General features: G+C 50.5%; 1 protein-coding gene across 4 annotated transcripts in view; it reads right to left on the reverse strand.

Moving 5' to 3' along the window:
- Positions 1-7,853: 7,853 nt before the first annotated feature.
- BRPF3 (bromodomain and PHD finger containing 3) overlaps positions 7,854-27,744 on the reverse strand; it is a 36,671-nt gene continuing 16,780 nt past the window's right edge. For 2 of the 4 annotated variants that reach the window (XM_070074150.1, XM_002714658.5), the window contains exons 8-13: positions 26,203-26,709; positions 22,585-22,678; positions 19,246-19,343; positions 15,944-16,041; positions 11,775-11,929; positions 7,854-10,148 (exon numbers count right to left, since the gene is read on the reverse strand). In XM_070074150.1, the coding sequence (XP_069930251.1) occupies positions 9,965-10,148; positions 11,775-11,929; positions 15,944-16,041; positions 19,246-19,343; positions 22,585-22,678; positions 26,203-26,709 (1,136 nt within the window). In that variant the 3' untranslated portion in view covers positions 7,854-9,964. The remainder of the gene's footprint in view (positions 10,149-11,774; positions 11,930-15,943; positions 16,042-19,245; positions 19,344-22,584; positions 22,679-26,202; positions 26,710-27,744) is intronic. The other 2 variants (XR_011388693.1, XM_070074151.1) reach the window with 2 other exon arrangements.

Consider the following 27,744-nt stretch of genomic DNA (forward strand, 5'->3'; position numbering starts at 1 on the left):
CTCTCTGTCTCTCTCTCTCACTGTCCACTCTGCCTGTCAAAAAAAATTTTTTTTTAAAAAGAAAAGAAAAGAAGAGAAAAGAAAAAGCTGCAAGCCAAAGGCCGAGGGCTGTCATGGTGGGAGTATCAGCAATGCTTAGTTGGCAGGATGGAGTCTAGTTTAGCACAGAAGGACCTTCCCGTATCATCTCGGGCCCCGTATCAGGCAGAGAGCCACCATTTCAGCAGAGGTTTGAAATGATGTGGATCATGATCATTTATCAGGGTCATGTATTGAATGCGAATGACTGAGAGGCAATGGAGTAGAGGGGCTGGAACATGGGCTCTTCCTAGGTTGAACACAGCCCTGCTCCTTACTGTAGGCCCGAGGTCATAGCAGCCCCAACCTGGCTGATCCTGAGAAGCAGGTGAGCCCAGAGGTGTACAGAGGGTTGACTGCAATGCTGTGAGGACACAAGATATGCCAGGTAGGCCGGCGCCGCGGCTCACTAGGCTAATCCTCCGCCTGCGGCGCTGGCACACCGGGTTCTAGTCCTGGTCAGGGCACCGGATTCTGTCCCGGTTGCTCCTCTTCCAGTTCAGCTCTCTGCTGTGGCCCGGGAGTGCAGAGGAGGATGGCCCAAGTGCTTGGGCCCTGCACCTGCATGGAGACCAGGAGGAAGCACCTGGCTCCTGGCTTTGGATCGGTGCAGTGCCAGCTGTGGCAGCCATTTGGGGAGTGAACCAATGGAAGGAAGACCTTTCTGTCTCTCTCCCTCACTGTCTAACTCTGCCTGTAAAAAAAAATAAAAAAGATACGCCAGCTAGATATTCTCTATTTCATCCTTGTAGCAACAAGTAAAGGCCCTGAGCCTTTAGTGTTTCCATGTGTGGAGTGACAGAATGAAGCTGAAAGCCCGCCCCTTCCTTGGACGATTGCTTTACAGTAGCCACTAGGAGGCAGTGTGGCACCCTGGGTTTCCTCTCCAGCCTGAGTCCAAGGTCAGGTATGGCCAAGGGTATCAGGATGAGCCTTGGCTTGGTATGATCACTCCTGTCAGGCTAATTTGGGAACCAAATGAGGAAATGTGCCCTAGAGGCAAATGTGTGTGTGTGTGTGTGTGTGTCGCTCACCTATGTTGAGTGGCATGCTGTGTGCTGGGCACAGAGGGGGATGCCCTGTCCTGTCTGTGGGAGGAGCATGTGAGGGAGTGAGACTACAGGAGGAAGTGGTATTTTTACAATTAAGTCTGGGAGCGGATCTGGGGAGAGTATGTAGAATAGTGCCGATGGGGCTCGCTGGTTCCCCTCCAGGAGCCTTTATAGAACAGAGGCACCCGTTCACGAAGATGACCAAGGTCAAGGCTGTCACAGGAACAGTTTCTACCTGAAGTAGTCAGAAGCCCCCTAAACGTCCACCAAATAGAGGACAGCCTGAATACCCAGGTTACCAAGCAGAGAGATGAGATGCTCTTAGAGAACCCTCATGGAGAGGCTAGTGCTGTGGCTTAGAGGGTGAAATTGCCGCCTGCAGTGCGGGCATCCCACATGGGTGCCGGTTCAAGTCCCGGCTGCTCCACTTCTGATCCAGTTCTCTGCTGTAGCCTAGGAAAGCAGTAGAAGATGGCCCAAGTCCTTGGGCCCCTGCACCCATGTAGAAGACCCGGAAGAAACTCCTGGCTCCTGGCTCCTGGCTCCTGGCTTCAGATCGGCCCAGCTCTAGCCCTTGTGGCCATTTGGGGAGTGAACCAGCAATGGAAGATTCTCTCTCTCTCTCTCTCTCTCTCTCTGCCTCTCTGTAACTCTTTGCCTTTCAAATAAATAAATACATACATACATATTTTTTAAAAGAGAGAGAGAGAACCCACATGGAAAGACTGACAAGAAATAACAGAGTGAAGGGGAAAAAAATCTGATACAAAATAATACATTTAGGATGCTGTCATTTTTTGTTCAAAAAAAGTGTAGGAGAATATTTGTGGAATGTACTTCTTTATGTATGTGCAAACTATTCCAAAGCTAGCTACAAAACACTCATAGCCTTAGCTGTTCGGAGGAAGAGGAATGTTATGTGGATCCTTTTGGGGGCCACACAAATGCAGAATGTATGAGTGAGAGAGGGAGGGAGGAAGAGGGAGAGGGACACTGCGTGTGGGCGCTAGCATCAGACAGACTCGCGGATTCCAGTCCTACCACGTCCCAGCTGCGTGGCCTTGCTCAGGTTACTCAGCCTCTCTGAGGCTCAGCCTGTGCGTGGAAGGGGCATGGCAGTGTCATTATGCCTCCAGCACCCCTGGACCAGGGTGAGGTTAAGACGGATGGCTTTCAAGCACGTAGCTCGAAATGGTTGCTGCAGCTGTTTAACCAGCTAATGGCTTCCCACACCCCGGGTTCAGCTTCCCGACTTCCCAGAGGTTGCGAGAAGTTTATCATTTCCTTTGACAGGCAACGCCCAAGGCCCGTGGCCCCTGGGAGTGCCTGCGCCTGCAACACGTCAGGTCCCAGCAGAGTCGGGCAAGGAGGGAGTCCTGAGTGTATTGTAGAACCACGGTCCATGCTTCCTCCCAGAGCAAAACTGCACAGACCAGCTGCTGGGCGCTCTGGTGAAGGGGTGCCGCCCTGCTGAGCCCCGCACCCCTGCACCCCGGCCTGTGCCTCCTTACGCAGATGGAAACAGCAGTTCTCAAACCCAAGTGTGCATCAGAATTGCTGGGGCAACAGACTCCCTGGTCTCAGCATCTCGTGCAGGAGTGGTCATTTAGCCCAGAAGTCGGGACACGCGCCTCCCAAGAGGGAGTGTCTGGCTTCAAGTCCCAGCTCCAGCCCCTGCCTCCAGCTTCCCGGCAAGGCAGTGGTGACGCCAAGCCATGGCCTCCCTGCCGCCCACATGGGAGGCCTGCATTGTGCTCCCGCCCAGCCTCAGCCTTTGCAAGCATTTGGGAAATGAACTGGTGGACAGGAGCTGGTCTGACCGCCAGCTTGTCTCTGCTTTTCCGCCTCTCAAATACATAATAAAAATGCTTTAAATGCGAGGAAAATGTGATTTATGCATGGATTTCAGTTTTTGTACCAAAATAGACTTCTTTTTTAATTTTATCTTATTTGAGAGACACAGAGAGACCACCCATCCACTGGTTCATTCCTCAAATGCGGGGGAGCAGGGAACTCGATCCAGGTCTCCCCCATCCGTGGCAGAGACCCAAGCACTAGCGCCATCACCTGCTGTCCCCTAGGGTGCGCATTAACGGAGCTGGCATCGGGAGCAGAGCCGGAGTGAAAGCCAGGCACTGGATGGGGACCCCGGCATCCCAAGCAGCGTCTTTAGCGGTGCGCCCATCGCCTGCTTCTCAGCTTATCTTTTAACCCACTGTTCTCACGAGGTTTGCTTGTACATAAACACCCCACGTGCCGAAGCGCCGAGCTAGCTACACAGAAAGTCGCTCACCGCAGACTGCAGCCATCCCTGTGTCTGTCTGTCGAGATGGAGAGGCGGGGCCGGAGCTTCCACACCCACACCGTGGGACGGCCTCGGCCAGGAAAGGCGGGCGGGCACGTCCTCTGCCCTGGGACGGGAGCCATCCCCGCATACGCGTCACGTTTGAGCGCAGAAGCCACAGTGGGTTGCAGTGTCACCCGGGTGAGTCTGGAAAATTAAAACACTGGCCAAGGGGCGCTCACACTGCCTGGGGGTGGGGTGGCGGAGGTGTGGACGGCCCCACTCCCTCGTGGAAAACACTGGCATTATCCAGCCGGGGACGACAGGCCACCGCCTAGGGACAGAAATCCTTGCCCAATCCCCCTCCCCACCCCCCACCCCCCCCACACACACACCAGGAGAAATAAAAGGACATCCACACCAGGGCCGTTCCAGAAGGCAAAAAAGATTGAACACAACCCAAAGCCGTTAGTGCGATGAAAAGGTAGCCGCGGCACCTGCGTATAGCGCACTGCTGAACAAGAGCGAAGCAAACCAACCACCACCGCGCCTGGGGACGCAGCCCGACCACGCCGTTCCAAGCGCAAGAAGATGTTGTTATATATACTATATATATATATATATATATACACACATATATATATACTACCATCCAGTATGATCGTTCATGACAATGCTTATGTTATGTGTGATACTATATGTTTCTTATGGCACATCACAATCAAGTAGCAGGATTAAAAAGTAGCCGCGCCTGGCCCGCGAATCCTGATGCGACCGGGCCTGTGAGGAACCCGGACGAGGCTGAGCGGGACGGGCAAGAGGGCCCGGCAGAGTCCAGGCGGGATTGGCGCAGGGAGTCCTCGCGCGTCGCCCCAGGTCTCCGGCCCAGCCTGTGCCGAGAGCCCAACTCTGCACAAGGTTCCTCTGGGGGCCAGGGGTCTCCGTGACAGCGCTGCCAGCGTGTGCGCAGATCCGGGAGGCCCCCCCGCAGCAGGGGGCGGAGGTCTGCAGCGGGTGGCGCGGGAGCGCGGGGAACTGCGCGCAGGCAGGGGTGCAGCCTTATGCCGCGCCCCGCGGGCCCGCACACGCGCATTCCCTGGCCTCGCTGGGCGTGGGGGAGGTTCAGGGACGAGCAACGCACCACGAAGGGCAATGCCTGCCGTTCCGAGAAGCGTGTCGGAGAACAGGAGGACCCAGCTGCATTTTGCTTCCTCCTCATTTGACTTACGCTCAGAAAATAGGAGGAAAGAGCCGACCTTATGCTTAATTCTCTTCCTGTCCCTTCGTGGAGCTCGTGGCGTTTTTCGCGGGCACAATCTGTTGCCCAGCCCCCTGGCTGCAGGAGGGCCCGGCCCCCCCTAACAGCGGGAATGCGCCCTTGATTTTATAAATGCACATAATCCTTTCTCATAGGCTCGGCTGCAGTTCATTACTTCAAATTCAGAACTGCTCTCAGATTCATGTTTTTGTAACTAACAGGTTTTTAAAAATATATTTATTTGAAAGGCAGAGTTACAGGGGTGTGGTGGGGGTAGGTGTGTTCTTCCATCTGCTGGTTCACTCCCCAGATGTCCCCAATGGCTGGGTCAGGCTGGCTCAGGCTGGCCCAGGTCAAAGCCAGGAGCCAGGAGCCAGGAGCTTCTTCCTGGTGTCCACATGAGTGCAGGGACTCAAGCACTGGGGCCATCTTCCACTGCTTTCTCAGGCACATTAGCAGGGAGCTGGATTGGAAGTGGAGCAGCCACTGAACTGGTGCCCACATGGGATGCCAGTGTTGCAGGCAGTGACTTAGCCCATCACACTGCAGCGCGCTGGCCCAGTAATTAACAGTTTTAAAATGCCCTCAGAGAAAAACCTAGAAAAGACCAGAAAGATCACTGTAGATCCACTACTTAAATATAGTCACTATTAATATTTTGAGCTATCTCCTTTCAGTCTTTTTTAGGACATATTCTGGTTGTTTTTCACAGGTTGAAATCATACTGTATGTACGGTTTAAGCCCTGTTTTCATTTAACTTTCTCAGCTGGTGCTTGTCTGTGGTTTTGTCTCCAGAGCACGGGTAGAGTCTGCCGTCTGTGACTAATGTTTGGGGCGCTTCTTGGTATCTGTCTAAAATCAGAGTGATGTGGGTGAAACTGAGGCAGCCTCTCCTCTATCAACATTCAGTGGGGCCGGCGCTGTGGCATAGGTAAAGCTGCCGCTTGCAGTGCCGGCATCCCAAATGGGTACCAGTTTAGGTCCTGGCTGCTCTACTTCTGATCTAGCTCTCTGCTGTGGCCTGGGAAAGCAGTAGAAGATGGCCTAAGTGCTTTGGCCCTGCACCCACGTAGGGGAACCGGAAGAAGCCCCTGGCTTCAGAAACAGCACAGCTCCAGCCATTGTGGACAACTGGGGAGTGAACCAGTGGATGGAAGACCTCGCTCTCGCTCGCTCTCTGCCTCTCCTTCTCTCTCTGTGTAACTCTTCCAACTAAATCTTTACAAAAAATCATTCAGTAAGTAAGCAGGCTGGGCTTAATTTTCAGCACATTGTAGTGGTTCTCATTCAATGACATTTCTCTAAATATTGGGTTGTTTTAATCGTCTTTTTTTAAAAAAATTATTTATTTGAAAGAGAGAAAGAGAAAGAATCTTCTATCTGTTGGTTCACTCCCCAAATGGCCATAACAGCTGGGGCTGGGCCAAGCCAAAGCCAGGAGCCTGAAACTCCATCTGGAGTTTCCCACATGGATGCAGTGGTCCATGAACTTAGGCCATCTTCTGCTGCTTTCCAGGAAGGGGCTGGTTAGGAAGTGGAGCAGCCGGGACAAGAACCGGCGTCCATATGGGATGCTGGCACTGCGGGTGGCGGCATTATGTGCTCTGCCACAGCACCGGCCCCCACGGCAGTCCTGAGCAGAGCAGCAGAGCTGTGGAGGCAGCGTTTGGTGTGCGGGTGTGGAGGCATTTTCGGGGGGGGGGGTTGAGGACCTCTGAGGTTGGAGTGGTTCAACATTAACCCATCTTTGTGTCAAAAATGGGATTTCAGGCTCCTCTTTTTAAAGCATGCAGTTTGAGTACCATGTTTCTGGTTGTCCAGAGATTGAAAACATGTAGCAAGAATGATGTGTATTTTTTATTTGAAATCTCGTGGATGTATTAAACATATTGCTCTTAAGAGAGAGTAAAGAGCGAGGCATCACACTGAGGATAAAATTTAGAAGGGGAGTGGGCTTGGGGAGGGGCACGTGGTAGATTTCCCAAGGCCCGTGACTGTACCTGCAGCAGGTGGTGAGTACCTGGTGGTTTATGGTATCGGGGTGTGTTTAAAATTTCTGTGTACTAGGGAAGCACTATTTTTGTATCTACTTGATATTTAATAATTTTTTTTCAAAGAGGCCTAAAACAATGTGAGTAGTATACTGCCATTCATCTTAGGAAAAGGGGACACATACACACAGACACGCACATATACACAAACACACACACGTGCCAGCTTATATTCAAAGATATCTGGAAACTTAGATATGCAGTTGCTAAAACTGGTTGCCTCTGGTGAGGCTGGAGACAAAAAGGGAGGAGTTTTGGAATTCAGAATCATATAAGCCAATTTAAGTTAAAAAGAATAAAAAATAGGGGCCAGCTTTGTGGCGTAGCAGGTAAAGCTGCCGCCTGGGATGCCAGCATCTCACATGAGCCCCAGTTCAAGTCCACTTCCAATCTAGTTCCCTGCTAATGTGCCTGGGAAAGCAGCAGAGGGTGGCCCAAATGCTTGGGTCCCTGTCAACCATGTAGGAGACTTGGATAGAGTCCAGGCTCCTACCTTGGGTCTGGCCCAGCCCTGGCCTTTGCTACAATCTGGGGAGTGAACTAGCAGATGGAAGAAGATCTCTCTCCATCTCCCTCTCTCTTTCTGTAACTCTGCCTTTCAAATAAAGGAAAGCCTTGGCCCAGAATTCGGCCACCATTTCATAGCTGGCCAACCTCGGTCAAGTCTGAGCTTGCTGGTCCGTGTTCTTATCTGTAAGCGAAGGCCAGGGAGGTTCAATGATCCCTTCAGCTCTAACGGGGACTGCTAGACTCATGTTAAACCTGTGTCCCAGCTTCCTGTCCACAGCACGGGAGCGCAACAATGCAAAGGAGGCACGTGCACCCTAGTCAGGCTCAGCAAGCCTGGCAGACGGGTGCCGGAGTCGTCCGGGGGGCCGCTTCTCCAGCGGACGAAGAGCAGATCTCCTGAACACGCCCACACACAAGCTGAGGTGTGGGAAGGTAGGCCAGACCTCCCACAGTCAGAGCCCACCCTCACATTTCTCTCAGGGGTGCAGGAGGCGGCCAGCCGGCCAGCCAGCCAGAGCCATCGCCAGCTGGGAGCCTGCCACAGCCGGACGCTCCCTGTCGGGGAGGATCCAGAAGAGGAAGCAGGCCCCGCTGATTACACCAAACACAGCACAGCAACTGCTGCCCATTAGAACATTTATTTCTCCGAGAGAAAATAAGTTTCAGACAGTCTTATTATAGTAGGTAAAATTAACTCTTGTATTCTTTACAGGCATAGATTTTTCTCTGTTTATTACCTCTCTTATACCATCTGTTATAAACAATTCTAGAAAGCAAATAAAGTCACTTTCTACAATAAATAGAGCATCCTGTGCTTCACAGCAGACGCGACAGAGACAGCAGGCCCCACCCGCAGCAGGGTCTGAGCCGTGCCCGTTCTGAAAGAGCATTTTCAAAAATGAGACTCAGAGAGAGAGACTGAGAGTCAGAGAGACTGAAAAATAGACTAAGAAGAGGAGGCGCTGGGGGGAGAAAGAGATAGACAGAGAGAGAGCAAGAGGGAGAAAGTCCCGAGATCTTACAACACAGGTTAGACAAAGGTCACAGAGTCCACAGCTGACCAACTACCTGGGGAGAGGGGACGCACTGGCTCCTGTAAATAAGCCACACAGTGTGGCCACACAATGGAGGACTCCAACAATGGAAAGTATAGGCCTGAATAATTTAGAATAGTATTCTACAATTATATACACCATGTCCTTCCCTAGCCATATGCTGAATTCCGTTTTGATTATTGTACAAAATCCAAAACCCCATCCTTTGTGTTACAGAGAGTTTTGTTGGTTCCCTTTTAAACTCTGGCTCGTGTCCCAAATGTATAAGAAGTTGTGGTGGTTGGTTGGTTGTATTTTTAAAAAGTTGAGTGTGTAAAAATGGCAGTGATCTCCCCAGTGACTTCATTTTGTCCAAAACTCCCCTATGAAAAATTTAAAACAATTAAAAAGAACATCAGGTTAAAAATCAACATGGCAATCAGCGGCCTGCAACCTGGCCCTGCGACTTTGGTGCTTAAGAGGTGAAAAGAAACGCCCAGGGACCAGACGTCGAAGCCTCTGAGAGGTGTGCTGCTTTGTCAGTCAGCATTCCCCGTTCACAGTTTCTGTATCCTTCCATTTCTGAGAAGGTGGGTGGGGGTGGGGGGGTGAAGAGAAAGAGCGCTTCAAATATGAAGGGTCCCGGTCCCCGGAGTTGGGAAGCAGGAGCAGCAGAGCTGGGCGGGCAGAGCGCAGGCAGAAGGATGCTGTGCAGACCACGGTGCTGGAGGGGGCTGGGACCGCAGCGCAGAGAAAGGAAAGCCCTCGAGGAGGAGGAGTGGGCCGAGCTGATGGGCGGGCTCCACCCAAGCCCTTCCGCACCCAGGTGGACACACAGATACTTGCACACCCAGCCTGACAGGTACACCCACCTCAGCCCACCTCGAGGCAAGACCGGGAGAAGACGGGAAGGGCCCTGCCCCAATCCAGGGGTGCGTCCCACGGAGTGTGCGCACAGCTGGGCCTCAGCGCCGTCACAGCACAGGTCTGAGAGGCGGCGCACTGGTGGAGGCGCCACGGGGTGGGACTCTGCCTAGACCCTGAGGAGCCCGGCAGAGACAGGCACCTGGCAGAGCAGCTGGCCTCAAAGGGAGTGAGACATCAAAGGAAAAAGACCAGTTTGGTGACAGTTCCTGTCAGTTTGGCACAAGAGTGAAAGTAAGGAAAGGAACGTGGGAAAAGACACCGTGCCTGGGTGCAGAGGCTGGGACGGGAAGAGGTGTAAGAATGGGTGACGAGGGGAGAGGGGAGCTCAGTGGGATTCCCCGTGGGACCCTGGCGCGTCCACAGCATCTCTGGGATCAGTGTCAGAACCTCGCCCGCCCTGAGGTGCAGTTAGTTGGGAGGGGATGAAGAGGGCCAAGCAGCCCCTCAAGGAACCCAGGACCGCTCGTCTTCTGGGCCAGGTCCATTTCCTTGGCTGGGCCCCAGCCCCTCACATTTCTACTTCTAACTGGTTCTTCAGTGGAATATCCCCGAGGGACCTTGGGTAGGAGTTTTTGGCACACAGCAGGCCTGCCAGGGGAACCATGTATTGGTCGAAACTGAGGCCTTGCCCTTGGTGGGGACACAGCCCAGTCCCTGGCCTGCCACGAGAGGGGGAAGCTGCTGGCCATACACTTGGCTGGGGCAGAACAGTCTTCCCTGTGCCCCTTGGATGGAGGCAGGGCAGGCAGACGCAGGCCCAGCTCTGCCCTCACAGGTAGCTGGAGGTGACGAAGGAGTGGGGCCCCCGGACGCGGCTCAGATGGATCATGGCGCGGTCGTAGGCCACCTGCACTGACTTGCGGATGCTGGTCTTGCGGCCTTCCAGCATCTTGAGCTTGTCCACAGTGTCTTCCACACCCAGAGGTAGGACTTTGTCCCTTGGAAGCCACTGCCTGAAATGCAAGCACGGTAAGAGGTTGGGCGGTGGTGGGTCCCACGGCACTCTTCTAAGCCTACTTATGCAAGACTAGCCAGGCCAGGAAGTAGACTGGGACCCCCCACACACTCAGGAAGCCACCAAGAACCTGACGGCTAGCGGGGTTGGGAGGATGGCACGGGGCCTCTTTGGCAGCCAGGCCCTTCTCTGGGCTTTTACTCTGCTCTGAGGGTGGTCAGGGCTCAGGGGTCTGCAGGGGCCCATTTCCAGCCACTGGGACTGGCATAGCCACCCTGGAGGGCAGAAGCTTGCCTTGCCTTGAGGAATTAGGGAACTATGGCTGGAGACGTGGAGCTGATATCAGGAACTAAACTCATCTCTGATGGGGCCTGACCTCGTGTGCCTTTAAAGTTCCTGGCAGGACTCTATTATGTGCCTAAGAACACTGTCTTCAGAGCTAGATCTTGGTTTGTATCCCAGTTCTGGCTACAGGGCCTTTGCTTTTTGAGCCTCAGCTTCCTAATTTGCAAAATAGATTGTGGAGGATTAATGAGGATAAAGAGATTTAATAAGGACAAGAAGAAAGCACTCAATAAATGGCAGCTATTCTTATCATTATCTTACTAGCTAGTTCTACCTCTTCATTCTACAGAACCAGAAGTAAAAGCACTCAGGGTCAGCACTGTGGCATAGCGGGTAAAGCCACTGCCTGTAGTGCTGGCATCCCATATGGGCGCCGGTTCGAACCCAGCTGCTCCACTTCCGATCCAGCTCTCTGCTATGGCCTGGGAAAGCAGTAGAAGATGGCCCAAGTCCTTGGGCCCCTGCACCCACGTGGGAGACACAGGGGAAGCTCCTGGCTTCGGATTGGTGCAGCTCCGGCCATTGCAGCCAATTAGGGAGTGAACCAGTGGATGAAGACCTCTCTTTCTACCCCCTACCCCGCCTCTCTCTCTGCCTCTCTGTAACTCTTTCACATAAATAAATCAATCCTTAAAAAAAAAAAAAAAAAAAAAAAAAACTAAATAAAAAAGAATGTTTAAAAAAAAAAAAGAAGTAAAAGCACTCTCCAGCTGATGCTAAGAGAAACCTTGAGACACCTGTAAACCATGAGTGGGCAAGTCCCTTTCAGTGGACACTGCACAGCCCAGAACCTCCCCCCCTCCCCCGACTGGGACCTGTGTCCTCGCAGCTGCTGGGAGTGTGGCAGCCAACAGACTCTCGGGCCTGTCCAGGAAACAGCCACTAAGGGAGCTGCCTGGCCAAGAGGCACGCCATCCTCAGGGAGAGCTGCACTCGTGAGAGTTGGCAGGGGGTACAGAGGCACAGCCCCAATTCCCAGTACCTCCACGAAGCTGCCAGCTCCAGGATTCCTTAGAGGACTGGACTGGGACCTGTCTCGAGGGCACTGCAGGTCAACTTCTCCCCCCCGACCAATGCTGCATCCCTCAGCCCTAAGCTCTCCCCGATAAGCTCCCTGATACAAATCCCTAAAATCAGCCGTTCCCAGGGAGCTTGATCTTAGAAACCTGCTCAGTTATCAGTATTAGTATTAGTATTAGTATTAGTTACTAATTAGTAATATTAGTAACAACCCTGGCATGTCCCTGCCCCAGCTGCCTGGGTAGCAACACCCACTCACCAGGTTCGCTTGTTGTCAAAGAAGAGGACAAGGAAGAGCTTCTCTCCAGCCTCTGCCTGCTTCTGCTCTCCCAGCTTCAGCACGTCCAGCGGGGGCACAGGGATGGGGACACCATTGTGCAGGAGGCCCTCTCGGGGCATCTTGGGGTCGATGATCTGCAGGCAGAAAGGGAGAAGGGCACTCAGTGGGGGAGGACAGAGTGAACGGCCCCCCACTGCAGGACCCACTGCTGAGGCACCCCACACTAAGCCATGCACGGGCTCAGCCCTGCCCATAACCACGTGATGGAGGGGCTGCCTTTTCTGTGACCCTCAGTGCCCTAAAATGGAAATCTTGACTGTCCTAATCCTCCACTTCACTGTCCTAATCCTCCACCTCTGCCCAACCGGTCCTTCCGATGAAGGAACCCGCACCACAAACCATCAGGCCTCAGAGCAGAAACAAGCTAGTGAGAAGCCCACGTGGGGGTGCCAGGACTGCGTGGGTATCTGTAATGGCCATGCCATTCCTCCCAGTGTCCAGGGAAGAAGAGAGGTCATTTTTTGGCCACCAATTTCCCTTTAGAACCATGGCCAGGGCATTCCCCAGGCACAACAGCTCTGAAGAAACCTGTGTGTCAGCAGGAAGGCTGTCCTGGTTATATCTAACAGGGGCCTGGTTCCCCACCATCTTTCTACCTGACTACACTCCTTTCTGGCTCCCCCCTAGGGACAGATGCACTCAATGACCATCTGGCACAGGGGTACAGAAGCACAGCCCCAGTTCCCAACATCTCTAACAAGCCAGCCAGGTCCAGATACAGCATGAATCCTTCATGATAAGATCAAAGAGGCAGTCGATGTTCAGCTAGAAGACTGCATGCAGGAGGGCGGTACAGAGGTGAGAACCATATGGTTGCAAACAAGGGCCAGTGGAGGGATACATTTTTGAGGCAACAAGTGCCACAAGGGTAGGGCCTGAGCCCACCCTGTTCAGGCCTATTTCCGGCCTCCAGTCCCTCTCTGTCTAGCTCAGAACAGGTGTACAGCAAAATGCCTGGGAACATCAACACAACAAGAACTCTCCGGGTCTATGGAGCACTTTCAAGGTTTCCAAAGCTCCTATTTATTCACACATCACCTCATTCCAATCTCTTGCTTATGCTGGGGAGTCTGCTAACAGGTGTTAGCTGACAAGCACAGAAGGAGGAGCTGGTTCAAACCATGGCTGAGACTAAAACCAGACACCTGGCCAACGCGGGGGCCTCGGCTGCCCGCTGCCTCAACACAGACGCTGCTTCCAGAGCAGCTGGCTGATCATCTCTGTGGGCCAAAGCCACAGAGCCTCCGAAACTCTCTTTAGAGGCAATCTTCATTCCTCTACCCTGTCCCAAGGGCCTCTTCTCATAGTACACTGCTCTGATTACTTCCCTTTGGGTATCTGCCAGCTTCCCCACATCCCTCTCAAGAGAAGCAGCTGAGCAGGTGCTCTGGATAAGAGCTGACGGAAGAACCTCCCCACACCACCTGCCAGTGGTGCAGTTTGGTCAGGAATCTCTATCCCAGTCTGTCCCTCCCACAACTGAAGCTAAGGGTACTACTGAGAACAACACGCACCCTCTGAGGCTTCCCTGATTACCAAACAAGACAGTGCGGCTAAGCTGAAGTGTTTTGTCTTGCTGGTCCCTGCTGTGGGACTCAGAGTATCTGCACAGGGTGGATTGTGAAAAAATTTCCCTTTAAGGCAAAAGCAAAGTAGGTAAGTCTGCCACCTAGGAATAGTTTTCACATCTCAAAATAATAAACAATGGCTCATTCACTCGATGAAAGCTATGGAGAGGTAAAACAATATGAAAATAAAGCTTGTGATAAGTTAACTTATTATATATTAAACACATATATACACTATTATTCACAACTTTACTAAATGAACTTTAATAGAAGGAATGATAGAAAATACTCAAAGTTGATGTTTTAGAATTTGAGATTTGTGTTGCCTTTTTACCCTCTATTTTTCTAAAACTCCTATAAATGTGGTGCATTACTTTCACACACACACACACACACACACACCCCAAAAACCAAACAAAAACATCTGCTAAAAAGACAAGAGCCAAAAAAAGAAAAATATTAAAACCGTATATTCACTATGGAGGCAAATACACATTGAAGTACACACAGGAAAAAGACTAGGAGAACATACACCAAAATAAAAACACAGGTTGTGTTGAGGTGGTGGTTGAATGTCATTAGAATGCTTAAGGAGGTGAGTAAAAACACTAGTTTTAGACTACTCGTTTTGCATTGTGAGGTTTGAAAGAGAACCTCAGACCTGCACAGCCTCAATCAATTCCTTAATGACCAACCTGAGGGTCCCGCCTGGCCACTGCTTGTGAAGCAGGCAGCGCCAGGCTGCTTGATCACAGTGTGGATTTCCCATACCTGCCTCTGCGAGGGAGGACATGAGTAGACAACCTGACTTCCAACAGGGCTCCAGCAAACTGCAGAACCTCTTTTGAGCTATAATTGTCTTATCTGTCCTAACAGGATCAGAGCTCCTGCCCTCCTTATCTCAAGGCTCCAAAGAGTCAAACATGTGAAAGAGCCAGAAGCCCCATGCACTTAAAAGGCTGGTAGGGGTGGTTCCCAACCCTGGCTACAGATCATCCAGGAAGCTCTTAAAAATATTCATGCCTCAGAGTCTAATTTGGTAGCTGTGGGGCGGAGCTGACTCAGTACCCATATTGTTTAAAAACTTCCCCCAGATGATTCGGACATGCTCCAAAGGTTCAGAATCAGTGGCGTCTTCCATAGCCAGCTGGACACTGCCTCCCCGACTGAGAAAGAACGCTAAGAAAAACCAAGGTGGTAGAAATGGAATTTTTAGCTCCTGCTATTTTGGAAGAAATAGAAATTTAGCTACTGCTGGTAGGAGTACAAACTAACTTTCAGGTAATTTGGTAACTTCTTCAGGATCTTGCATAGACTTCGCCAAGAAGGTACACTTCAGAATTCCCTACAAAGAAATACTCATGGATGTGCACAAGGCAAGCTACAAGGATGATTACTGCCAGTTGTTTATCATAGCGAAAAATTCAAAGCAATCTCTATGACCAACTAGGCAATGGTTAAAATGTGGTATACACAACCAAAGATGATGCAGTCATTAATGCTGATGAAGACTGTTTAAAGGGGGAACAGATAATGGCATAAGACATGCGTGTTCATGGTTTGCTGTTAGGTGAAAGGGAGGTTAAAAACAGAGTGTGGTCTCATATATATGCATATTTATGCATTTGAAAAAGGCTGGGTGGCCATATACCAAGTTATCCCTGAGTAGATGGGACTGTGGATGATTTTTAATCAGTGGCTTGGAACACAGGTTTTGACATCATGAATTTTGAGCCCTGGACTCAAATTCCAAGCTTGCCACTTATCAGCTAGATGACTATGGCTAACAGGTTTTGTTTTCTTCCCTGCAAAATAGGAACAATCATACTTCCCTCATTATTTCAAAGGCTCAGTATGTTTAATAAAACATCTAAGCATTGTCAATAGCCTTTAAAATTGTCTACAGTAAGCACATGTTAATTTAAATGCATAAGCAAATAAGTGCCATCAAAATCCTAAGAACTGGGGCCCATGTTGTGGTGTAGTAGGTTAAGCCACTGATATCATTCCATATCAGAGTGCCAGCTGGAGTCCCGGCTACTCTGCTGCAGATCTAGCTTCTTGCTAATGCGCCTAGGAAGGCAGTGGAAGATGGCCCAAGAGTTTGGGCCCCTGACATTCACATGGGAGACCCAGATAGAGTTCCTGGCTCCTTGGCTTTGGCTTGGCTCAGACCTGGCTGTTGTGGCCATTTGGGGAGTGAACCAGCAGATGGAGGATCTCTAATGTCTCTTTCTCTGCAGCTCTGCCTTTCAAATTCAATGAAATAAAATGAAAAAAAAAAAATTTAAGTCCTAAGAACCCTAATCTTTGCATGCTTTTAGTCTATTTTAATTGCCCTAAACTAGGAGCCGGTTTGCCCCACCCAGGCTGGGGTAAGCCCCCCTCCCTTCTGCAGCTAAGGGCACCCTGACTCTCACTACACTGTGCTGGCTACATCAATCAGATAAGCCCCCAAAGCAAGGCAGGGGCCAGAACCGCCCAGAGGAGGTAGGAGGATGGCGTCTGGGGCAGACTCACCAAGGCAGGGTAGGAAGGATAGCCTCGGCACTTGGCCCACACCAGCTCCAGGGGTTCCAGGTCTCCGCGGTCTTCAAAGGGCATCAGGAGGCTTCTGCCTGGGGGTGGGGGAGGGGAGGAGACAGCTCGAAGGGGACTTGTAATGGTGCCCAGGAGGCCTGCCTGTGGCTTCCATCTGACTGGGGCAGTCCAGGAACGAGTCAGCAATATACCCTCCACCCTTCCTTTGCCCTGCCCTTTCCTTAGACGTTATTAGTCTGGATCAGGCATCGGCAAACTAGTTCTGTAAAGGGCCAAAAAGTATTTTAGGTTTTGCAGGCCACATGGTCTCTGTTCTAACTACTCGATTCTGCTGTTGAATTAGCATGGCTATGTCTCAAGAAGACTTTATTTTGGGACATTGAAATTTGAATTTCATGTCATTTTCACATATCATGAAAATCATTCTTTCATTAAAAAAATGTAAAGAATCTTTCTCAGCTCATGGTCCATACAAAAACAGCAGCAGGCCATAGTTTACCATTATCTGGACTAGAACACTGGGATGGCTTTCCCTGGAAACATGTCAACTGCTTCACCCGGGGGCCTCAGGGAGAAGCCATGCCCCAGCTTGAGCAAAGCCGAATATGGCTCTCTGGCCCCACCCCACCCTACCCCAACCCCCACCCCGGGGTAGGGGGTTGGTCCTCAAGACAGAAGCCTCATGGAAAAACATGCCTGGAAGGACCCCCAGTAAAATCACCTGCTACGTGAATTCTTTCCTGATAAGGCTGCACTTGGCTATCCATGCCGCCTGGAAGTATAGCCCTCAGCAGTCTGGTGAGTCCACAGGCCCTCCACACGCCTGCTTCTGTCAGAGCCCAGTGTACATTCAATGTGGCCCGGAGGGCAGGCGCTGCATCTCCTCGCTTTGTTCTACACCCAATGCGTAAGCACGCAGCAGTGAGTGCTCACCAATGTTCTGGACTCACAAGAGAACCTCCCTTTCCCTCCCTGTGTCTGTAAACTGGGAATGAAGAGGGGATCACACTCAACCAAGGAAAACGGACCCAGATCTCACCGACTGGAAACTGTATTTCTAAGGAAACGTTACAACTGTTATTTATGATTTTTTTAAATGTACTAAAATAATAATGAGGTACCGTTTTGACCCTATTCAATCAATAGCAATAATAATAAAAAGATAACAAATCCAATACTGAAGGGGCAGGCTGAGTAGAAGCTGGCGCAATCACACACTGCTGACAGAACTGCAAGCCAGGACAATCATTTCAGAATGCAATCTGGTGGTGCAGCTCAAGAGCCGTTAAAAAAATGTATGAACCATGTGCTGCAGTATATTCCTTCCCTGTGAATTTATTCTAAGAAAAATACTTTAAAAGTGAATAAAAGGACTTTGAACAAAACTATTGGTTCACTGTATTATGTATAAAGCTCAATGTTGGAAGCAACTCAAATATCTAACAATAGTTCAGTAAATTATAATGCATTGATTGTTGGAGACTTTGTTCCAATAATATGAGATATATAAGTATGTCAACATGAGAAAAGTATGGGACAACACTAAAAAAAGAATACAAAAGTGTCTGTGCTTTGGATTAGCATGGTTAAAAATGTGCCTAAAATAAACAAAAGGCAACACAGAGAAATGAAGACAGTGGTAAGGTGATGGAACTATGGGAGGTCAATTTTCTTTGTGAATTTCCTTTGGCATTATTTTAAGTATATCATTTTTAAAGTAAGAATGAATGTCACCAGAAGCACTAAGTGGACAGCTTCTCTCCTGGCTTTGTGCTAGATGCTGTGCAAATTCATCTGACGTGATTTCTGGGCACCGATGGTCACAGAAGGTGATGGAACATAAAGGCATGCACTCATCAACACACATACAAGAAACTGTTGCCAAGGGCAAATAAAGGAGCTGGGGAAAGGTAAGAGGGGAGACAATCCCTGCTGCCAGTGTGTTAGGCGGAAACTTCAAACACAGGGCATCCAGAGAGTGCTCCTGCTACCATGGCAGGCATGGCCAAAGGGGAGCTCAGAGGTTGCACCCTCTGTACCTGCTCGACCTGAGCACCAGCCTGGCCTCGCCTCCTGACCATGCCCTTTATCCCCTTAGTCCAGGGAGATAAGATCCATGAAACCACAGGGCTATGTATGCAGTGGTTATCACTGATGATACCAGCGCGCACAGACAGGCAGTATCTATCAAAATAACAAAATTGCAATTTCACGTTTGTAGATACTCCCCAGGGACACAGAATGATCCATGCACAAGGTAGCTCACTGTAATACTAGTTATGATAAATAAGGGCAAGCAATCCAAATGTCCACATTTAGAGGGGCTGGCTGAGCAAATGATGGAACTCCTGTGTAATGGGCCACTAGACAGCCAATAGAAAGCACAGAAGGATCGCCTTCTAAGGTACATAAGAACAAATGCTCCTCAACTTACAATGGAGTTGTATCTTGATAAACCATCATAAAGCAGGAAAACAGTAAGCTGAACTAGTAAGTCAGGACTGCATGTATTATTAACTGGAAAAAAAGGATGGTTTAAAAGGACATGAGTGACCGGTGCCGCGGCTCACTAGGCTAATCCTCCGCCTTGCGGCGCCGGCACACCGGGTTCTAGTCCTGGTTGGGGCGCCGGATTCTGTCCCGGTTGCCCCTCTTCCAGGCCAGCCCTCTGCTGTGGCCAGGGAGTGCAGTGGAGGATGGCCCAGGTGCTTGGGCCCTGCACCCCATGGGAGACCAGGAGAAGCACCTGGCTCCTGGCTCCTGCCATCGGATCAGCGCGGTGCGCCGGCCGCGGCGGCCATTGGAGGGTGAACCAACGGCAAAGGAAGACCTTTCTCTCTGTCTCCCTCTCTCACTGTCCACTCTGCCTGTCAAAAAAAAAAAAAAAAAAAAAAAAAGGACGTGAGTGTGTTAGGCTTTTCTACTTGTGTGCATACTTTGGCTAGTATATATATGAGGACTTCCGGAAAGACACAAAAGAAACTGCCTGCAGAGGATGCTCCAGGGAGGGGAGTGCTGGCTTTCATTATCCACTCTTTTGTACCTTTTTGGCTTCTATAACCATGGGCATGCCTTATATATTCAAATTTAGAATAAACTTAAAAAACAAAACCAAGAATACGAATGACCCAAGAGTAAGGGCCACCTGCTTGCCCAGTGTCCGAGGCTTTGGGTAGCTCAGGGACCGCTGTCCGTGCTGAGCCCCAGCAGTGCAGCAGCTTGCAGGGCTGGCTCCTTGGGAGGCCCAGCGCCCCCAGCTCCGCCTGAACACTGCTCCTCACCTGAGCCATTGTAGTCAGAGTCTCCGTTCACACCTTCCAGGAAGGGCACTCGAGACAGGGCTGGCTTCCCACGGCTGCGTTTGGGGGGCATCAGACCACTACATACAGAGCAGGGAGAGAGGGGTGAAGTGAGCAATTTCAATGACTGACACGACCACTCTTGCTCTCCCACCTCTGACAGGAGTGGAGCTGCAAAAACCCTCAGGGAAGATGGTTGCTTACCTTCCCCCTAAAAACTCACACTAACCCACGACCCACTGCTGAACAAAAAGCTCCCATGAGGCTTTGAGGCACCATTTCACCCATGTGGAGGGACTGAACCCGGAAGCAGACTCCTGCTTCCCTGCATAGGAACCTTGCATTTCACAAAGAGGCAAGGTCACCCCAGCCCCTTGTCAATCTTCCCAGATGCTCAGTAGCCTGACCATAAGCAGGGCCCACCTCACATCTGCCCAGAATTCTTTACTCTGTGGTTCATGTGGCTTTGTCTTTAGAAACCAATTTATTTTTGAAGTATAAAAATTCATCTCTTTCCTAAATTTTCTATAATGGACATGTCTTAGCTCCCAAATTAGGAAAGACATTTTTAAATTGGGAAAAAAAATCCACTTCTCACTTCCAAATAGTTTATGTGTGAAAATTTTCTTGGACAGAGACAGATGGATTTTTTTTTTTAACTAAAAAGTAGACCAATTTATTTTTTTTAACATGGTTACTTCAAAGAGGTAAAACATATATTAGACAAAGACTAGAAGCTAATAAGCAAAAATGAGAATGGCAATACCAGGACAATGGTACAAGTGAGGCTCACCCAGATTTGTTGTTGTTTTTAAACAGCTCCCAATGGAATTCTGATATACAGCACACTTTGGACAGCCCCTGGTAAGATATGGCCAGGGCTTTTCTCCACTCAAACTTTTAAAAATATTACTAATATATAATTTTTTCAACTAAAATACTGCTTAAAAGACAGGTTGATAATCTGTAGAAAGTAGAAATATTTAAGAAGCCACTGGTGGGAGAAGCGGCAGCCAGGGGTAGGACTGATAGAGTAGGCCCCTTGTGTTTTTTAGAACTGATTTTATCATTACCTCATACCAAGAAAACTTTGCTTAACCAAAAGTCAACGAATCATAATCCTTCAGTAACTAGCAGCCAGGCTGGAAGCTTTTTTTACTGTGAGTCAAAATTAGAACTTGTTCAGGAAAACATAAAATATACCCAGTACATATTCAGGATTCAGTTCTTACCCTATAAATATCTGTATGAGGCTCTGAGGCCTTAGACAAAGGTAAGGTGCTGGTAATCTTATTAGGGCAGCTTGTCGAACTGTTCACCTCATGAACATCCTCGAATAGAACACAACAGGGCCTAGCAAAGCGCCCTTTAGAGTCAGACTGCCTGGGTTCCAAACCCAGCTCCTCTAATTGGTTCTGCAAACTTGAGCAAGTTTACTTTAACGCCTGAGGCTTGGGTCCCCTGTGTGTCACTGGAATGATTTAATGAATACAAAGTGCTCAGTACAGCACATACACCATGTGTTCAATAAATGGCAATTGTGGTTATCATATGATGGACAGAAGGTTTTAATGTCTTAAAGTATTACGAACTATTAATATCATACTGTGAAATGATGAGCTCATTAAAATAGAACAGAGCCCCAAAACTAGGTCTGTGCCTTCCTGATATATTGAAAAAGTACAAAAGCTTCAATTATAGATGCATTTTAGCATTCTCTCCCAAGTTACCCAGGCCCAAGTGGACATCCCAACCTATAATTATCTTGTTTACTTGTTAAACATCCATCCTTCCTTCTAGAATGTAAGCTTCATGAGAACAGACTGCAACAATGCCTGGAAAACGAAGGTGTTTCATAAACAGTAGTTGGAAGAGTGACCTACTGAAAGAGGGTGCAGCCTCAACCTGCTCAGGAAATTATCAATAAACCAAGAAGCAGGTAGGGAGGGGGTGTTGGGGATGAGCTAGTGAGCAGTTCTTTCAAAGTTATTTCTAATTCGGGGATTATGATTCCAGCCTAATAAATAAGATTTGCCTTTATATAATTACTTCCATCCATAGTATGGGGGAAAAATCCTGCAGTTGGAGCTTTTGACTCTCCTTTCTGAAACCCTGAAGTTCCACTGAGAACCACTGAATTCAAGAGCAAATGCCCTCCAATGGCGTTGTTCCTGCATCAGGCAGGGGTCCCAGAGAAATCGGTGGCACTGGACTGGAGTTCTGCAGAAAGGCATCACCTTCTCAGTCAGAGTGGCTGGCTGGCTTCTGTGACTCTCAGCTGGGGAAAGCACCCTTCCCGCGGACAGAGCAACACCCCTTCCACTTTCAGGCAAGGGCTGGGATGGGACAGTGTGATGGCCCCACTTCTGCCTTAACCCAACTAAATTTGGCTTCCATGCGCCTTGTCTATGAAGGCAGTCAGGAATTCCAACCTGGGAGCAGACAAAGTATCTCGTAAGATTCTGCAGTCTCTTTCCCCTATGCCTATGTCTGGCAACTGTTTCTTCCTATCTATTCCCCCTGTATCTCTGGAAGCTGCCAACAGGGAGAGATAAAGTCAGGGTAATTCTGGGGCTTTGTGGGAAGGGAAATCTCCAGGGAACCCCAACAGGGAACCAGTCCAGGGTAGGAAGTTGGCTAGGAGTCCTCTTTGACCCCACCAGTGACCCAGCAGCCAGGTGGAGTGAGTACCCACCAGCACACACACTCAGCCTGTCCTGGAAGTGCTTCAAACATCAACATGTCGTCTTTTTGTGCTGCCCTGGGTCCATTTCCTCCTCTACTCAGAACCCAAGATCCTTTAGCAGTCACATGGGGCCATGTCAGCCTTCAGGACAAGCCATTCTTCCTTTGTCACACTGGAGGTCTCTCGTTTCTAAGAGTCCCTTCCTCCCTGGTGTTTTGCAGAGCACAGGACACACAGCAAGGACTCAAACCTCACCTCTAGAGGCCCTTGCTATCAGGCCTCAGAAGACCTGGGACAAAACTATGTCTGTAGTAAGTTAGTGTAGTGCGTGCGTGAATGTGCATATGGGTTGACTGCAGTGTTACTGGGCAAAAGGAGATTCTGCTGTCCCTACCCTCTAGACCCCAAATGCAGTCCATGAACCTGAAACGCATCAGCCCTCCTCTCAGATCAGACCCGAGAGTCAAGGGTCACCCTGTTTCCTCGGAGCTCATGGAGTTACAGACCAGAAGCCTCAGGAAATAGCAGGGGTAGAAACCAAGATGAGGAGGGGGAGGTTCAACCTGTAGCTGAAGGAAGAATAAAGGGAGAGTCAGCAGAAATGCTGAAAAAGCTTTGGGGACAAGCGTTCTTACCTGCAAGCTTCAAATGCCAGTCCACCACTGAGACCCAAACTACATTCCGAGTCAGACCCGCTTTCAGTGTGTTTGCTGAAGCCGTTGGTCATGCCTGCCAAGGACACACAGAGTGAGCCTGAGCGCAGGGACCCCCTTCTCCCAACACAGGGGAGGCAGCTTCCTCAGGAGGGCTCTGGGGAGGGCTGGAGAGGACAGCTGTTCCTTCCTCTGGGGCAAACGGGCCTTGGGCAGTGGACGGGATCTGAGACAAAGGTTAGGGGGAAATACTGTTGGCTGGGGCAGTGAGCAGACACGGCATTTACCTTCCCAGCCTTCTGCTCTTGTTTTACACACAGCACCCAGCTGACTCCAGCTTCTGTCATTTGGCTACAAAGGGAAATACCGGCTGGCTCACGAGTCCCTGGATCTGCTTCTAATTTCAAACCTCAATCATCAGGGAGTCCTCTCTGCTGCTCCAGGGGCCCACCCACCTTGCGTCTTCAGATAAACATTCACACCCTACCCATCGCTCAGCTGGCAACTAGCTTAACTTTTGGAGATGGTGTAAGGAGAGGTTGGGGCAGGATAAAGGCTATGTGTCAACCACACCCTGAGGTATCTGGCAGGGCTGATGGGGTGAGGATGGAGAGACTTCTCAGCACAGCTACCAACAGCCCAGAGCTTCCTGAGAACCCAGCCAGGACCATAGGCTCCAGATGGGCTCTGAAGTACAGGAACCTTTTTCTTCTTAAGCCGTGGCCTCTCCTGTGAAGACAGGACCTTCTTCCTTGTGTAGAATGCTCTTTGGCATGAGTAAGAGGCCTGTTTACAGCAAGCCCCTTCAAAGGCAAATGAAGACTGGTCATCCCAGGCCTGATCTTGCTGTGAAGATGGCCATTCTACTATCTGCCCAATTTCTAAGCACACTCAAGTCCCGCAACTCTGACAACTGAGCCAAGAGGGGTGCAGAGATGGATGGGCCAGACACTTGAGGGCTGTAGATCAGACATGTTTGCCAGAAAATTGTCAAGAGCAGGTGTCTGAGCCAAGATATCCATACTTTGACCTGACTCTAACATTATGGCTCCAATTTAAATCAAGCCAATGAGCTGTGCCTCAGGTGCCTCACCTGTAAAAGACTAACACCTGCTTTTTTTTTTTTTTTTTTTAGATTTAACTAAAGTTGTGCAAAAATATTCCTAGGTGCTAGGAAGCAGGAATGGGAATGGGGGTGGGGGGAACAGACTTAACAGCACCCCCAATACCCCTAGCAGCTGGATCCCTCAGGCTGGGTGGGCCTCATGTCCAAACTTATTTCCCAACAGCATGTTTTTTTTGTTTGTTTGTTTGTTTGTTTTTTGACAGACAGAGTGGACAGTGAGAGAGAGAGACAGAGAGAAAGGCCTTCCTTTGCTGTTGGTTCACCCTCCAATGGCCGCCGTGGCCAGCGCGCTGCAGCTGGTGCATCACGCTGATCCGAAGCCAGGAGCCAGGTGCTTTTCCGGGTCTCCCATGGGGTGCAGGGCCCAAGCACCTGGGCCATCCTCCACTGCACTCCCTGGCCACAGCAGAGAGCTGGCCTGGAAGAGGGGCAACCGGAACAGAATCCGGCGCCCCGACCGGGACTAGAACCTGGAGTGCCGGCGCCGCAAGGCGGAGGATTAGCCTAGTGAGCCGTGGTGCCGGTGATCTTTCATTTTTAATGCAGTGTTTTCCGTGCTGTTTGGCTGAGCCAGATACAACTGAGAGGATTGCAAGAATTGCTACCATCTACTGCTACATGCCAAGGGCTTTATACAGGCTATTTCCAATCCTGACAGCCTTGCTTTGGTATTGCTAGCCCCCATATTAGAAAAAAAAAACACAGGCTGGCATTGTGGCGTAGCAAGTAAAGCCACCGCCTGCAAACCCAGCATCCTGTGAAAGCACAGGTTTGAGTCCCGGCTGCTCCACTTCTGACCCAGCTCCCTGTTCATGCACCTGGAAAAGCAGCAGAAGATGGCCCAAGTCCTTGGGCTCTGCATCCAAGTGGGAAACCTAGAAAGGGCTCTTGGCTCCTGGCTTCAGTCTGGCCCAGCCCTGGCTCTTGTGTCCATCTGGGAAGTAAACCAGTGGAAGGAACATTTCTCTCTCTCCATCTCTATCTCTCTCTGTAACTTTGCCTTACAAATAAATAAAATCAATCTTTAAAAAAAAAAAAAAGGAAAGGAACAGGCTGAGAGAAGTTAATTAATCTTCCCCAAGTTACACAGCTGGTGGAAGTCTAGGGATTCGAAACTAGGGAGGCCTTACTTCAGCCCTCAACTTCCTGCCTCTATACACCAACCCTCTGCCTTAACACAGGGAGGCTGTGCCAGATGGGGGAGGTACTGTTGCAAACAAAATGTTGGGCAGGAAGAAAGAAAAGCAAGTGCTGGCCACACAGTCCAAAGCCAGGACATGAGAGGGACGCAAGGACCAAAAGCCAAGAGCAGCCCATCCCACCAAGCAGGCTGGTGCTCCCTATCCCAGCAAGACTCAACGGCTCTGCCTGGCACTCAAGGCTGTCCACATGTGGCCAGGCCCACCCCACACATCCAGCCTTGGCTCCTGAGGCTCCGTGGAGCCCCTCTCCAAAATGTCACTCAGAGACTCTTCTCTTCCTGTTTCCACACACCAGGGCTTGAGCCCTTGCCCCATCTACTCCTTCCCGTTCTGCCCTCATCCTACAGGGTCAGCTCAGGCACTGCCTGCTAAAGAAGCCTTCCCAACTCCTTCAGCTCAAAGTCCCTGAACACCTGGAGCAGTGCCACCCATCACCCGACACCTGACTACAAACTGTTCAGCACTACGATTTCTCTGCCCCTTAGGAAATCACCTTGTTTCCCTGCTGGTCTAAGGACACCCCCAGAGCTGGAACGGAGCCTGACTCAGTATTCCCTAGTGCCCAGCTAGCACTGGGCCTGTAGAAGGACTCTTCAGTGACCAAGCTGCCATGACCTACCTCTGGGACCTTGTATCCTACCTCTACCACCCCTGCCCCACCCCACTGTGCTGCAGCCACAGCAGTCCCCCCGCTATTCCCACCTCCAGGGCCTGTGCACTTGCTAGACTCTCTCTTTGGACGGTTCTTCCCCTAGCTATTCAAACAGCTCATGTCTTCAACTCCTTCAGATCCTCAGTCAGAAGTCAGCTGCTCAGAGACCTCCCTCCTTGCCACGACCCCAGCACTGCCATCCTCCTTCCCTGGTGGATTTTTTCTCCACAGTGTCCTCATTTGCTTTTCATCTATTTCCCCCACTTGAGAGATTTTTGTCTGTTTTGTTCAATGGTTCCTGCCCTCTCCCCACCCCCATACCCAGTGCCTAGGACAGAGCCTGATACAAATAAGCAACAACTGATCTGAAATGAAGGCAAGAACCTTCTCCCCCCAGTGCCAAAGAGCCCAGAGTCTGGTCTTCTGAAAATGCTTGCTCAAAGCCCCTCTTCCCAGGCCCAAGCTCATATGCCAGGCCCAGCTGTGAGCTGAGGAGCCCTCACTGCCACTACTGGCGTCCACAGGGGCCACTACGAGATGGGCAGCTGGGGAAGGTGCTGGCTGGCAGGGCAAAGCAGGACAGCAGACGAGAGGGATCGACAGAAGTCACAGGCAGTCACCTGTCTCTTCCTCCTGCTGGGGGGACCGCTCCCCTTCGCTCTCACTACAGCTTCCGCTCCTCGGCCGCTTCCGGGAGTGGTGCTCATCCTCCATGCTGGCTGGAGAGGCGGGAGAGCCTGCCATCCCATGGTCCTCGCCGTTCTCCAGAGCCCCGTCTGGGCTCCTCGGTAGCTTCACCCCATTTTTGGCCTTCTTGAAGAGGACTGATGTGCGGCGGCCCACACCACTAAGCGGGACACCGGCAGGGGTGTCAGGGGCCACGAGGGATAGTCTATTGATGCCATTGTCACTGAGCAGGCGTTGCAAGGGCTCGCTCCCTAGCTGCAGAGGTGATTTTTCCAAGAGTTCATCTTCTTCCACCTTTCTGGGCTTTAGGAATCGGCCTGGAGGTTTGCTATCACTGATGGGTTTCAGAGTTGGGGGGTCTGGGGGGGATTCTTGTTCAGACAAGGAAGGTGCAGGCCCAGTAGGCTCCAGGGTTGGTGGGGGAGGCAATTTGGAGTCATCTGTTAGAGAAAAAGAGAACCTGCTTGAACATTTTAGAAAGAGTCTGCCACTATAAGCCACATACTGACACTGATAACCAAGGACCATGGGCTGTGGTAAGCCTAGAGATGCGTCTTGTGTCTTTTTTTTTTTTTTTTTTTTGACAGGCAGAGTGGACAGTGAGAGAGGGAGACAGAGAGAAAGGTCTTCCTTTGCCGTTGGTTCACCCTCCAATGGCCGCCGCGGCCGGCGCGCTGTGGCCGGCACACCGCGCTGATCCGATGGCAGGAGCCAGGAGCCAGGTGCTTTTCCTGGTCTCCCATGGGGTGCAGGGCCCAAGCACCTGGGCCATCCTCCACTGCACTCCCGGGCCACAGCAGAGGGCTGGCCTGGAAGAGGGGCAACCGGGACAGAATCCGGCGCCCCGACCGGGACTAGAACCTGGTGTGCCGGCGCCGCTAGGCGGAGGATTAGCCTAGTGAGCCGCGGCGCCGGCCTACGTCTTGTGTCTTGTATCTGAGGCCAAGAGAAAGGATTCGAGATTTTCTTCACTACTAGTTCTCAGTCCTAGCCACGAATTAGAACCACCTAGGAAGTTTCCTAAAAATTCCAAAGTCTAGGCCACACCCCAGACCAACTAAAGCCAAATTTCTAATGAGGGGATTTTTTTTTAAAAGTTCACCTGGTAAGCTTTTTAAAGAGCAGAACAAAGTGAGGGCTGCAAACCATCACTCTACAGCTAAGAAAACAAGCTGCTTAATCAATAATTAGGTTAAGCCTCAGCCTGGCAGATTTGGGGTCTACGGTTCTCATTGGACTCAAGTGTATTATCCTCTGCTGTTAACTGTCTCACATCACCCATAAGAGAGCAAGAACAGCAGGAAGTGAGCTTAAGTTTACAGATATGGAAAACTGATCAAGTACGCTAAATCAAGTTTCCAAACATGTCTGCTCTCCTACCATCTTGAAACTACTGAAAATTAGAACCAACAAGCCATTGTCCAGACCTCCCCGTCTCAATCTATAGTGCCAGAGCCCAGGGGGGAGCGTGGATC

The sequence above is a fragment of the Oryctolagus cuniculus genome, chromosome 5 (assembly GCF_964237555.1).
Source record: "Oryctolagus cuniculus chromosome 5, mOryCun1.1, whole genome shotgun sequence".
NCBI lineage: Eukaryota > Metazoa > Chordata > Mammalia > Lagomorpha > Leporidae > Oryctolagus > Oryctolagus cuniculus.